Below are 13,109 nucleotides of genomic sequence, written 5' to 3' on the forward strand. Positions count from 1 at the left end.
ATTGATGTATGATGTTTGTCATTGAGTAGTATTAACCTTTCAAGAAATATTCTCATTATAGTTACCAAGTATTATCTTGTAGCCAAATATTTCATACAGTAGTTTTACAACACATAGTGCAGTACATAGTATTACTCAGTTCTACAAAGTATTACCCAGTATTACATATTATTATTGAGTTTTTCATTTTCTCCTAGTTTTACCTAGTATTTCCCACATTCTACTAAGACTGATGGTATTACCCAGTGTTGGGTACAAGTATTGTAATGACAATCCGTTATTACCTAGTATCACCCAGTTTTGAAATACAAGTATTACATGGTGTCTGTTTTGTATTACAAAGTATTACTCAAATATCAATTGTGCCCTGTTCACTTGCACAATAGCCTGGAGGCAAATGCAATTATATGATTTTATTCAATCTTTAAGAACTTTTCACAAGTAGAATATTTGTCCTCAACAGTGAAGCTAGAAAGACTTTTGCAAGATCAGAAGCAGAGTAACCATCTGAGGTACATGGCTTCCACTGAGGTGCAGCATCATTCTCAAGACATTATATAATCATATTTGCAGAATCACATTTGGTTGTCAAATGTATTCTTGGCCACTGTGATGTAGTTCAGTACAGGGGACACGGGTGGCCCAGTCGTAAGGTGCCACAATTCACTCTGCAATGTTGTGTCCCTTGGGCTCGCTAGGAACCTGTGATCAGGGGTTCGAATCCCAGTTCACCTCGATTTTGTTTCTAGGTTTGTCAGCACAATACCCGTGCTCATGATGTTCACAAAAGCGGTAAACGTCTGACACCTGCATCACTTCAGGCTTTCCTCCCACATTAAGCTGACACACCATGATATAACTGGAATGCTGCTCAAAGCATTAAACAGTACTCACTCACTCACTCACTCACTCACTCACTCACTCACTCACTCACTCACTCACTCACTCACTCACTCACTCACTCACTCACTCACTCACTCACTCACTCACTCACTCACAGTACAAATACTCTGTTCCCTCCAACGTCCACATTGGGGCACAAGTGGCCCACTCATCTAAGGCACAATAATTCACTGTGCTGAGTTGTGTCCCTTGTTCTATGAACGTGGGTTTGATTGGCAAATTTGTCCTAATTATGATTCTTGGTCAGCATCAATTGAAATTTCCAGGCATTGAATACTTAATGCCAACCGCAAACTGAAAATTATGTAATAGTCATGCCCTAATTCCCTCACTCAAGACATGACCCTGTCGAAATGCTCTTTTCTTATGACCTGTGTGTACGTCTTATTGACTTCCCCCATGAAGATCCTGTTACAATTGGTCTTCAGCAACCTTTCTTGTTGTAAAGTTGTTAACCGGATCGGGTGCTCATGATTTCTTCATGTCATCATATCCCAATTGTTTAGATCTATGCTCATGATGTCAATCACTGGATTATCTAGGCCAGGCTTGATTATTTACAGACTGCCGTCATATTGTTGAAATATTTGTGAGTGTGGCATTAGACAACAAACAACCTAACCAAACCTCTGTGAACTGTCTCTCATAGGTAGAAGAAAGCTATGAGTTTTGAGTTCCATTTGTGCTTGTCTCCCTACAGAACCAGTACGAGCACCACAAGGAGGTGAAAGCAGCTCAGGGAGTGAAGATCATTGCCAAAGACCTTGAAAAGGCGCTGGCCGGACTTCCGCTGTACGTGGCTCGTGACAAGGAAGAGGAGGAGTATTACAAGGTGGGTGGAAGCTGATTGTGCAACCCATATGAATAGTTCTTATATATACAGTAGATAGCTAAATAATACACTCAAACTCGGAATGACTGGTTGTCTGTGCTCCAGGAATGACTAGTTGTCCCTTGACAAGAACATCATTCATTGACATAGGTCCCTGAGGGAATTATGGGTTAGTTTAGGTCCCCTGCAAGTTATGCTGGTCGTAAGAGGCAACCAAATGGATCTGGTGATCAGGCTCTGTGACTCGATTGATAGCGTGTCATCATTGTGCCCCGACAGTGTGAATCATTGCTCTCAATATTGATCACTGGATTTTCTGGTTCAGGTCTGATCCTTCACAGGCATCCGCCATATATCTGCAATATTGCTGAGTGCAGCATTAAGTGACAGACAAAGAAACATTGTCATCATTCAGATAATCAGTGGTTCCCGGTAGCTTGTTTGATATTGTTTATGCAAATCATGATTCAGACACACATAGGCTATACACATATTATTAAGTCTGATTATAGTTTTGCAAGGTGAAACACAACTGATCACCTGAGATATTTCATAAGTGGCTCCGGCACCAACTGAAATAAGGACTGAGTGGCCGAGAGGAATGACTTTAAATGTGAAGCTGCAGCTTATTCAAGGCATGTAGTGACATGAACACTGGTTTATCTACAGGCAGAACACATGGGCAGCTGACTGCCGTATTTTTTGGAAACAATCACTTGTTAGGCCATAATGAGTTACCAGATGGTCTTCCCAGTGTTTCTCAAGACAAAACTTAACCATGAAGATCTGGGTTAGAATAGGTCTTCAGCAACCCAAGCTTGTCATCAGAGGCGATTATTCTTGTCGTTGGTCAGGCTCGCTGACTTGGTTGATGCATTTCATCATATCCCAATTGTGCACATCAATGCTCATGTCAATCGTTGGATAAACACGATTAAACCAAAGACTTTTGTCTATATCTAAAAAAATATATTGTACACGAGGACGGTATCCATTGCTGTAATTTGATTGGCTGCCTTATATTAAATTACAGCAAAAATGTTATTAGAAACCAATTTCTATCCAATAAAATCACATGTTATAACTATGAAAATACTCCTGCCGAACGGTTACTGCAATATTATTGATTTTCAGATCTTTTTAACTATACCAAACATCAAATGAGTCTTCGCACATGTTGTTTATACAAGGCTTTTAATACGGAGGTATTTTCCGGTATTTTCTCTTTGTCACTGAGTGGAAAGCCACTATTATTGGGAAATATGTCATAATATATGTGATTCTTTTTATCGACTTTTTCCGATAACTTTAACAATGAAATTAAAAAAAGAAATAAGTTAGTGGATATCTAATGAAATCTTAAAATTGCCGAAAAGAGCCATAATTTTCACTTCCTTGGTGCTGGATGTTATGAATGTGTTAGCTTAAATTTCTATTAAAAACTAACCTAATTAAGTTTTTAGAATAATTTGATAACCATAATTTTGATATTTCTAAACCTTACAAATGGTATGTGACATCTAGTAGCAAAGATGTTTTGCAAGCTGATAATTTCCTTGATAAATGTCGGCTTCACCTATCACCACAGAGTCTCTGGAAACTCTGTGTGACAGCAGTAACAACTTCTGGTTGACTGGTTGTGTTTTGTAATTTATAATGCAAGAGTATGTCTCCCTGCTTCAGCTAAATGTTTGGGCCAACTGTTTTTCCACTGGGCCTACGGTTTTTGAAGACACTCAGTTTACTCTGCTGAGTTTAAGTTTCACTGCTTTTAAAGTACATAGTTTGAACAATTTGTTTAAAACTGGATAACTGGACTTGACATGACAGATTACCTGTTGTCATATGACAAAACTAACTTTTTTTCAGTTTTATATGTATAATTTAAAATGAAACACACTGTTGAATATGTTCTCCAGCATGAATACCTTCCACACACAATGCGTAGCATGTATCTGAATAGATATCACTAGTTTCTACCTGATGATATGAATGAAACATGATAGCGAATTCAGCAATGTGTTTGGTTTTATACATTCATATATATTTATACTTTAAGTCATCTTTTTGGCAACTGAGTTCATATATACAGTAAACCATATTTATAACAAACTGACGGATATAACAAACTTACCTTTTTGGTCCTGACTATTTGCTGTAGTTATGCTGTACATATGCTTATAACGAACTACGGTTATAATGAATTAGTGGTCCCTTTGCGTTCGTTATAACCGTAATTTATTCTATATATGTATTAAGAAATACATATTATATATTACATATTGTATATATATTATTATATCTATATTACGAAAATGGGAGCAGATCTGTAAGTTGTTATTCTGCCAAAATAAACTTTTCAGGGGATTTAAATTTTAAATCAATAATATAAGCTCATCATGTTCTGCTTTGAAAATGAATGATACCTCTGTCGCAGGTATATGACTGAGTTGGGTGTGAAGCAGCAGTCATCTTCACATACCATATTTGTTGCAATAAGAGCCGCAGGTGCTAAGAAAATTGACAAAAGAGGGGTGCATATTAAAACCATGCACAACAAGTGAAACCTGTTTGTAGAGATCGAGTAGTAGTGTGCAAACGAAGTTCAAACGTTGATGGGGATCGGTGATCAGGCTTGCTGACTTGCTTGATGAACGTCATCGATCCCAATCGCGTAGACCGATGTTCATGATGTAAATCACTGGATTGTCTGGTCCAGACTTGATTATTTACAGATCACCGTCATATAGCTGGAATATTGCTGAGTACGGTGTTAAACAACAAACCAACCAACCAAATCAAACGTTGATGTAACTAAACCTTTTCTGATAATGGTTACATGGGAATTTTTTACCACAATCTCTTTGAATGACATATTAGATATCGCAACTTGCTAAGCTAATATCTGAGGACATCCCATAACAGGTCGCAGGGGCAAGGGTGGCCCAGTCGTCTATGGCGCCGTGATTCGCTGTGCAGAGTTGAGTCTCTTGGGCACGTCAGAAACCTATGATTGTAGATTCAATTCCTGGACCGACCTGATTATGTTTCTAGGTTTGTCAGCACCATACCCGTGCTCGTGGGTTTCACCGAAGTGGTAAACGTCTGACACCTGCATCACTTTGGGCTTTCTTCCCACATTAAGCTGATGTGCCTTGATATAACTGTAATACTGTTAAAAGCGGCGTTAAACTCAACTCCCTCACTCACTCATTACAGGTCCAAACAAAACGACCAATGAAGTGACGAAAAAGAAGCCGACATCCGCTAATCATAAAGCAGCAAACTGGCAACGTTTTGAAAAATGTTTTGACATAATTCTTGATTCAAACTTTGAAAACTGAACAAAAGGGTAGTATTTCCCATGGGCAATGCAACATCTCTCCTGTTCAATTGTTTATTCCATTCAAGTGAAAGGTAGATGGTGTTTTGACGGATTCAATCGTGAAGTCCATAAGTGTTGTTTGGAATACCGTGTGTTATACTTTTCGAGGTTGCATGATTAGAAAACACATTGTGACTGTCACTTTCCTAGTAAGTGACACTCTGATTGGTCAGATGAAAGATCTTTCTGATGTAACCTGTTATGGTAGGTCCTCAGATCTTTGATTACCGGTAGCGAGAGCTAAGATCTGATTTTAATGAGATTTCTTAATACCCTTTCTATGCTACAGTTTTCTGTAAAATGTCTGTAATATGCATATGAAAATATGGACAGTCAGGTAAATGTTCAGCTTTTTCTTGGGTGGTGTTTATTAAAATTTCCTATTCGTCTTTAAGTTGATCAGGGGGCACATATTGGAGCAGGGCGCTTAATACAATGAATATGGTATGTCAAAGCTGTTCCACATCTCTAGCTTCATGGATATAGGATTACTTGACAGGAGATTCTTTTTGAGAATGTGACCATATTCACAATTAAGTTGAGGGGGCACAGGTGGCCCAGTCGTCTAAGGCGCCGTTATTCTTTGCGCAGAGTTTCATCCCTTGGGCACGCCAGAAACCTATGATTGTGGGTTCGAATCCTGGTTTGGCCCGATTATGTTTCTAGGTTTGTCAGCACCATACCCATGCACGTGGGTTTCAACGCAGGGGTAAACGTCTGACACCTGCATCACTTCGGCCCTTCCTCTCACAATAAGCTGACACGCTGCGATATAACTGAAATACTGTTAAAAGCAGCTCACTCACTCACAATTAAGTTGAAGGGGTGTGTAGGATTTTGTCTCAAACATAAAGAATTAATTTGTTTATCCTCATTGATCTGTTGAACTGCTCCCGTACCTGTGTATTATCAGACTTTGTCATCAAATAGATCAACTGACAATGACAAAAGGGACTAGTATATTAATGTTACCTTAGTTTGAAAGGGCAGTACGGCAAATTTGAGATTATCGGGCTAACAAATGAAATAAGATTTTACAATAAATACTGATACTTAATCCAACACAATTCATGAAACACCCTTCAACAATTATTCAGACAGTTTGAAGAGCATAAAAGTCAGTTTGAAATCTTGCATTTCCCAATCATCCTAATGACCTGAAATATTAAATTAAATAGTGTTTACCTGGACTTTTTTAAGATTGTTTTATGACAAACATGTGAAAAAACACCTGCCGCCAGTCAGTGGTTTAGGTGGCTCTTTGTGAGAACATCAAGAATTATTAGTTTAAGCTAGGTTTCACAGATTTCAAGACAAATTTGTCAAAAAACTTAATTGACGTTTTCAAGGTAAAGTGAACAGATGGGGTAATGAGATATGAGTTTTGTTGAAGTTTTACATGGCCAGCACTTCTGGGGGATTACAGCTGGATTGTGTTTGGCAGAAACTCCTCTAGCAGGGCAAGATCAGGGCCAACATGAATTGAAAGGTCACGGTTGAGACACCCGAACTGGAGGTTGCAGACGTCAACTGTCATATTAAAAAATGCTAGCACTTGATCACTATGAATGTGCTTCAAATCGGTGTGAAACAAGGTTTGTGATTGGCCAGTCATCCGGAAAGCTTGCTGTTGACCTTACCACCATTTGCCAAATTTTGTTGTCACGGTGACAGGTAAATGGCAGCCGCATCCAAGGCTTGTTAGTTGAGTAACAGCCGATGCTGCTGTACAGGTGATGAGAAGTACACCGAGACGACGAAGACCAAGCACAAACTATCCCCTTTATCATGTGGCTGGTCTTGATGAAGTAATGAGTTGTAAATTATATTAAACATTTTTTTATAGAATCAAATTATGAATGTAAAAGCACATACTAAATGGTTGCTTTTTTCAGAAATGACTATTCTTTTCGATATTTATACTGAAAAAAAAAGGATGAATATTTGGGGGGATATTTTCTTCTTGTGAAGACTGAGCACACGGTTTTAAAAAATTGTTCCCAAACATAATCATAATCCCTAACTTGTTCAGCATGTATTATTTAAAAAAAAAGCACCTTATTCTTAGTTTTCACCCTTAAGCCAAAAAAGTATGAAGAAATTTCTTAATCCATGACATTGTATATACAATAAACTACAGTTATAACAAACTCAAAGGGACCACTAATTTTAGATCGTTATAACCGTAGTTCATTATAAGCATATTTACAGCATATATATACACACAAATGTCCTGGACCAAAAAATATTTTAGTTATATCTGTCAGTTCGTTATAAGCATGTTCGTTATAAATGTAGTTTACTGTAAACACGTAAATAGTACAGGCCAACATGTTGTTTCTGTAGTTAGGTAAATAGATTTTCTACCCACAACGTGAAGAGACAGTCGGTGGATACACAGGAATGTCAAACTGTCAAACTTCTGTCAAACATGGTGACCTCATTTTACCTGTTCCGATTGGATAACTATGATCTCGCTGAGGTCACACATTATAGGTCATGTTGAAATTTTGTCATTCAGAAAAAATCATGAGACTTAAATCTTTGTTTATAACACGTTCTTATACCAAACACACACTTTAATTTTGTTTTGTATTCTAAGTTTTGTATCTCAGCAATGATCAACAGACATCATACAATCCACCTCAGTGGCGGGGTTTATAGGAACGGGGTCCATCCGTCGTCCTGCTGTCTTACTATCCGCTTTTCAGTGGGGACAAATTTTCTCAAAAACTATTTTATGAGAGAAATGAAATTTTACACATATGTTACTTGTCATTATCTCAAATGAGTTCGAAAATTGGGGTCCTAAATTATTTTTTACAGAGTTATGGCCCTTGCTCTCTGCTTTTCAACTTTGTGCATACTGTGTGCATACTGTGTGAAACTACTGAAGTTACCTGAATGAAAGCTTGCATACATGTCTTGGAGATACTTATCAAAACTGAGTTCGAATCCGATTTTCTCATGACATAAAGTCACCCCAGTGCCTATCTCCTCTTAAGGATATACAGGACTCTTTTCAATAGCATTTTAACTTCCATGTTATTCACTACTATATGAGCAAACAAAATTCTAATGTGCCCCATGGTTGGGGATAGTGATAACGCTGTTTTCTTGTTCAACTTGTCATGTCTACAGAAAGATCTCCATCTCTTGGTGGAGGCGTGTGAACATGTTATCACTTGTAACCAATCACTTGCAACTTCCAGTTTGATTTAATGTTACAATTTCTTCCTGGTGAAATGAGAAGCAATACTCTGTGGAATTTAGCCACAAACATATCTGCGTTAAACTGATGATCCTCATCAAACTTTGAGTGGAATATAATTCAAATTTTCTTACCTGAAAAGTAATCTGTGTAAATAGAGAATATTCCTCAATGTAAATCATTGTGCTCACAGTTCCACAGGTCTACTGCCACGTGTTTTGTCACTCATGTGTCCAGTGTAACACTGATCTCTTGTCCTTCTCACTGGTTGGATTGAGTGAGTCTTCCATGTCATGCTTTCAGAGTGAAGTCGCCAAAGCACTCAAAGATGTCCTGGAGTCCATCAAGCTTTCAGAGAGAGGCGTGTTTGTCCAAGCCTCGACTCTGGGCTCGCTTGAAGCCCTGCTAGAATTCCTCAAAACTTCCAAAATCCCTGTGAGTATACTGTCACTGTCAGTAGGTATAAGCAGTGATGTAGGAACAAAACAGTCCACAGAATGTTGGTATTGTATGGTAGATGTTGTTCCCATCAGGACTTTGGTGCAAAGTAGGCCTCCACTATTCTATGCTTCCTGGAACAGCTGATGAAATGAAACATGTCAGTTGCTTGTCATCGAAAGACCCGTGGAGATCCGGGTTAAAATTGGTCTTCAGCAACCCATGCTTGTCGTAAGAGGCAACTAAGGGGACGGGTGGCCAGGCTCGCGGACTTGGTTACTGCTTGTCATCGTATCCCAATTGCGTAGATTGGTGCTCATGATGTCAGTCACTGGATAGTCTGGTCCAGAGTACTCCAGACTTAATTATTTACAGAGCGTCGTTTTTAGCTGGAATATTGCTGAGTATGATGTTAAACAACAAACAAACAAATCATGTCATCAAAAACTTGTTTATTCTTTCAGTCACTGTTTTGCTTGGCCAAGGACAATTATTTACAGGTTGTGGTGACAGAGGAATGTCGCTGTCGGGGGCTTTCACTTCAGGGATACCTCCCCAGTGGGCTTTCCTGAGATGGAGACATGTTGCCAATGTGTGACAAGGGCTGATGGGCAATGCTTAATACGTGCATAATAAGGGTTGAACTTCATCACCTGCCAAACAGTTGTACCATTACCTTGTCACACAGGCCTCTGTGGACCAGTTGATAGTGTCTGCCCAGAGAGGGAAGCTTGGCGGTTGGATCTCAGTCCATATCATACAGAAAGGAACTTGTTGTTACCCTACCTGACGCTTGGCATTTAGGGGCTATAACAAGGACTGGTAACACAGACGGACAGACAGACAGAGAGGGAAGGAGAGTCCGAGTCCTGGTTTGCCCCCTTTACATATTCTATGTTTGTCAGCACCATACCCCTGATTGTTGGTTTTGCCAAAGTGGTAAAAGTCTGAGACATGCATCACTTTGAGTGTTCCTCTTACATTAAGCTTACACGCTGTGATATAACTTGAATACTGTTCAAAGTGGTGTTAAACCCAACTCACTCACTCTATCCAATAGCTTATGTCATGTTTAAGGATGTAAGTGGGACTGAGGGCCACAATAGCTTCCTCCTGGGCTCCAGTGCCTTGGTGCCATTGATTCTTGGAACTGACGGATATCATGGCCTGACACTATCAATCACAGGTTTATCTGCTCCAGACTAGAAGGAACAAGGTGGTCATGTGGGACATGCAGAGATAGAGAGGATTGTGAACAGCTTATATATGTGTTGGGTGAATGTTTTCATCTTGGTTACTTATGAGGGTGTATTTTCTTGCAGTATGCCGGTATTAATATTGGTCCCGTCCACAAGAAGGATATCATGAAAGCTTCCATAATGTTGGAGCACGACAGTCAGTGAGTATTGCCAGGCAGCCACCCACAAATCCGCTCAAATCTACCCATCCACTCAAAATACCCATCTACTCAAAACGTACCCATCCACTCAAACATACACAGCTGTTGTCATTTCTGGTGTTCCCTGTCATGATATACAAAACAAACAAACAGGGTGTTATCACACAGTAGTTATCATCTGTGCCTCGACCAGGGTGTTATCAGACAGTAATTGGTCATCTGTGATGAGTTAGGTAGAAGTGCCTGGACCAGGGTGTTATCAGACAGTAATTGGTCATCTGTGATGAGCTGGGTAGAAGTGCCTGGACCAGGGTGTTATCACACAGTAATTGGTCATCTGTGATGAGCTTGGTAGAAGTGCCTGGACCAGGGTGTTATCACACAGTAATTGGTCATCTGTGGTGACCAAGGTAGAAGTGTCTGGATCAGGGTGTTATCAGAGAGTAATTGGTCATCTATGATAAGCTGGGTAGAAGTGCCTGGATCAGGGTGTTATCACACAGTAATTGTTCATCTGTGATGAGCTAGTTAGAAGTGCCTGGACCAGGGTGTTATCAGACAGTAATTGGTCATCTGTGATGAGCTAGTTAGAAGTGCCTGGACCAGGGTGTTATCAGACAGTAATTGGTCATCTGTGATGAGCTGGGTAGAAGTGTCTGGATCAGGGTGTTATCACACAGTAATTGGTCATCTGTGATGAGCTAATTTTTTAACTTATCCTGCATTACTCCGTATTGCATTTACTGCTATGTTTGACAGAGAGACGAACTGTGTGAGATCCAGCTGCTGAAGAAAGTTGTCCCAACCAGCCCAGGAGGCAGCGCCCTCTCACAGTCGGCACGTGACCCGGAAGTCATGACGTCACACAAAAAGACATAACTGCTTTGTCACCTCCACGGACGGACGTACTTTGTATCCCTTGTGGAAATTAAAGCTTATTATTTGTTTTTTATATTTTGCGTGTTTCTACATTCATTATATGCTGCTACATTGTTACCTGTTATGGGCCGTGACCTTAGGGTCTTCCCATTCGTAAATTGTAACGTTTATCGCTCGTCTGTGGCTCACGTCACAGTAATTTACGGGCGCAATGTTGTTCCCGCCATTTTGTTTTCTTTCCCGCCATTTTGGCCATTCACCACGTGGCCACGTAATGTCGTGATCTGCGTTTTGAATTCTCCCTTTGGCTTGGGTAATACATTACATTTATGTATGTTGTTTTGGTGTGCTTAAAGCCTTGCCTTTTCGCTACCTCTAAGCGTAATTGTTTCTTCTCATAAACTTCAATATAATACGAAGTTTATGAGTTACATTATGTCTCCCGTACTCTGTGGTTTTGCCACATGGTTACGTGTTTGCTTAAGGCTTTGCCTTTTCGCTCCCTTTTAGCGTACTTGTTTATCTCATAAACTTTAATAAAATATACTGTTTTTGAGTTACTTTATGCTTCCCATACTTTGTGATTGGCCACACATTATGCTTCCCGCACTTTGTGGCTTTGCCACATAGTTATGTTTTGCTTAAATTCCAGATTTTCTGCCTCGCTGCACTTGTTGCCGCGGGAACAAATCTGGCCGGGGCCGCCCCTTTCGGCCGTGATTGTACGACGCCCTGTACTTTCACAAGGCAGTGCCGATGTTGCAGTCATTCGTCGCTGTGATCCTTCAGCTCATGCGAGTATCCAGGACACACCTCGCTCAACGTGCTCGTCGACCCCCACCTACGTTGACGGCAGCAGCGCTCAGCGGAGCTTCACGGCGACTCCCAACGTAGAGTCTGCCTCCCCTGGCACGACATACGACCGTTCACGGTCTCCAACACCGTCAACGCTGATGTCTCCGGCGCCCCCGGCGCCTCCGATGTCTCGGCGCCTCCGGCGCCTCTGATGACACGGCGCCTCTGGCGCCTCTGATGACACGGCGCTCCCGGCGCCTCCGGCGCCTCTGATGACGCGGCGCCTCCGATGTCTCGGCGCCTCTGATGACACGGTGCCTCCGATGTCTCGGCGCCTCTGATGACTCGGTGCCTCTGATGACACGGCGCCTCCGATGACTCGGCGCTCCCGGCGCCTCCGATGACTCGGCGCCTCTGATGACTCGGTGCCTCCGGCGCTTCCGATGACTCGGCGCCGCTGATGTCTCGGCGCTCAACAAGCTTCATGACTTGTTCATGACAAGCTGATGACTCGGCTCCCGGCGCCTCCGATGACTCGGTGCCACCGGCGCCTCTGATGACTCGGCGCCGCTGATGTCTCGGCGCCTCTGATGTCTCCGCGCTCCGGCGCCTCCGCATCCTCTGATGTCTTCGGCGCTCAACAAGCTTCAGATCAACAAGCTTTATCAAGCTCAGATCAACGAGCCGACCATCCGATCTTCTACTGCGGCTTAAGGGGCACCATCGGCAATCGCCTCCCCGGCGCCACTGCCCTCTTCTCTTGCTGCCGTCTCATAACTCGTCACACGGAGAAGCATGGTGAAACAACTGTCGCCGCTCCTGTCGCTACTCTCCCGTCGGTCTTCGGGATCGTGACTATCGTACTACTTCCTGGGTGGAATCATTTCAACCAATAGACAGTTGGTCTGATTCAACTTGCCCACTGAGACGTTATCCATAATCTCGTCGTTTAAAGCGCTATGATTCCGGAGAGATGACCTGCGGGTTTCCATCGAAACAGAGCGTCATGTGAACAGCGTCTGTATCAGATTCGATGACGACATCCACTTACAAAGAGTTTACTTCGTCGACATCGCAGACATCAACGCTGTTCTACCCTACCCTAGCGCCAGCGTTCCTGAGAGAGACTCTTCCTCGGCGCTCCCCGGGTTTTACACGACGCCCATGGGGTTCCGTGTTTTATCGCAAAACTCGGGTACACCACTTGATCGTCTCTCACACAGTTCATTGAGGATTGTCTGTGTGTGGAGTTTGCACCTCAGTTCCG

General features: G+C 41.7%; 1 protein-coding gene across 3 annotated transcripts in view; it reads left to right on the plus strand.

Moving 5' to 3' along the window:
* Positions 1 to 13,109, plus strand: part of LOC124137459 (eukaryotic translation initiation factor 5B-like) — a 130,024-nt gene that overhangs the window by 58,862 nt on the left and 58,053 nt on the right. For all 3 annotated transcript variants that reach the window (XM_046503755.2, XM_046503757.2, XM_046503756.2), the window contains exons 20-22: positions 1,604 to 1,735; positions 8,635 to 8,766; positions 10,092 to 10,168. In XM_046503755.2, coding sequence (XP_046359711.2) covers positions 1,604 to 1,735; positions 8,635 to 8,766; positions 10,092 to 10,168 — 341 coding nt within the window. The remainder of the gene's footprint in view (positions 1 to 1,603; positions 1,736 to 8,634; positions 8,767 to 10,091; positions 10,169 to 13,109) is intronic.

The sequence above is a fragment of the Haliotis rufescens genome, unplaced genomic scaffold, assembly GCF_023055435.1.
Source record: "Haliotis rufescens isolate VD_foot unplaced genomic scaffold, xgHalRufe1.0.p SCAF_7, whole genome shotgun sequence".
NCBI lineage: Eukaryota > Metazoa > Mollusca > Gastropoda > Lepetellida > Haliotidae > Haliotis > Haliotis rufescens.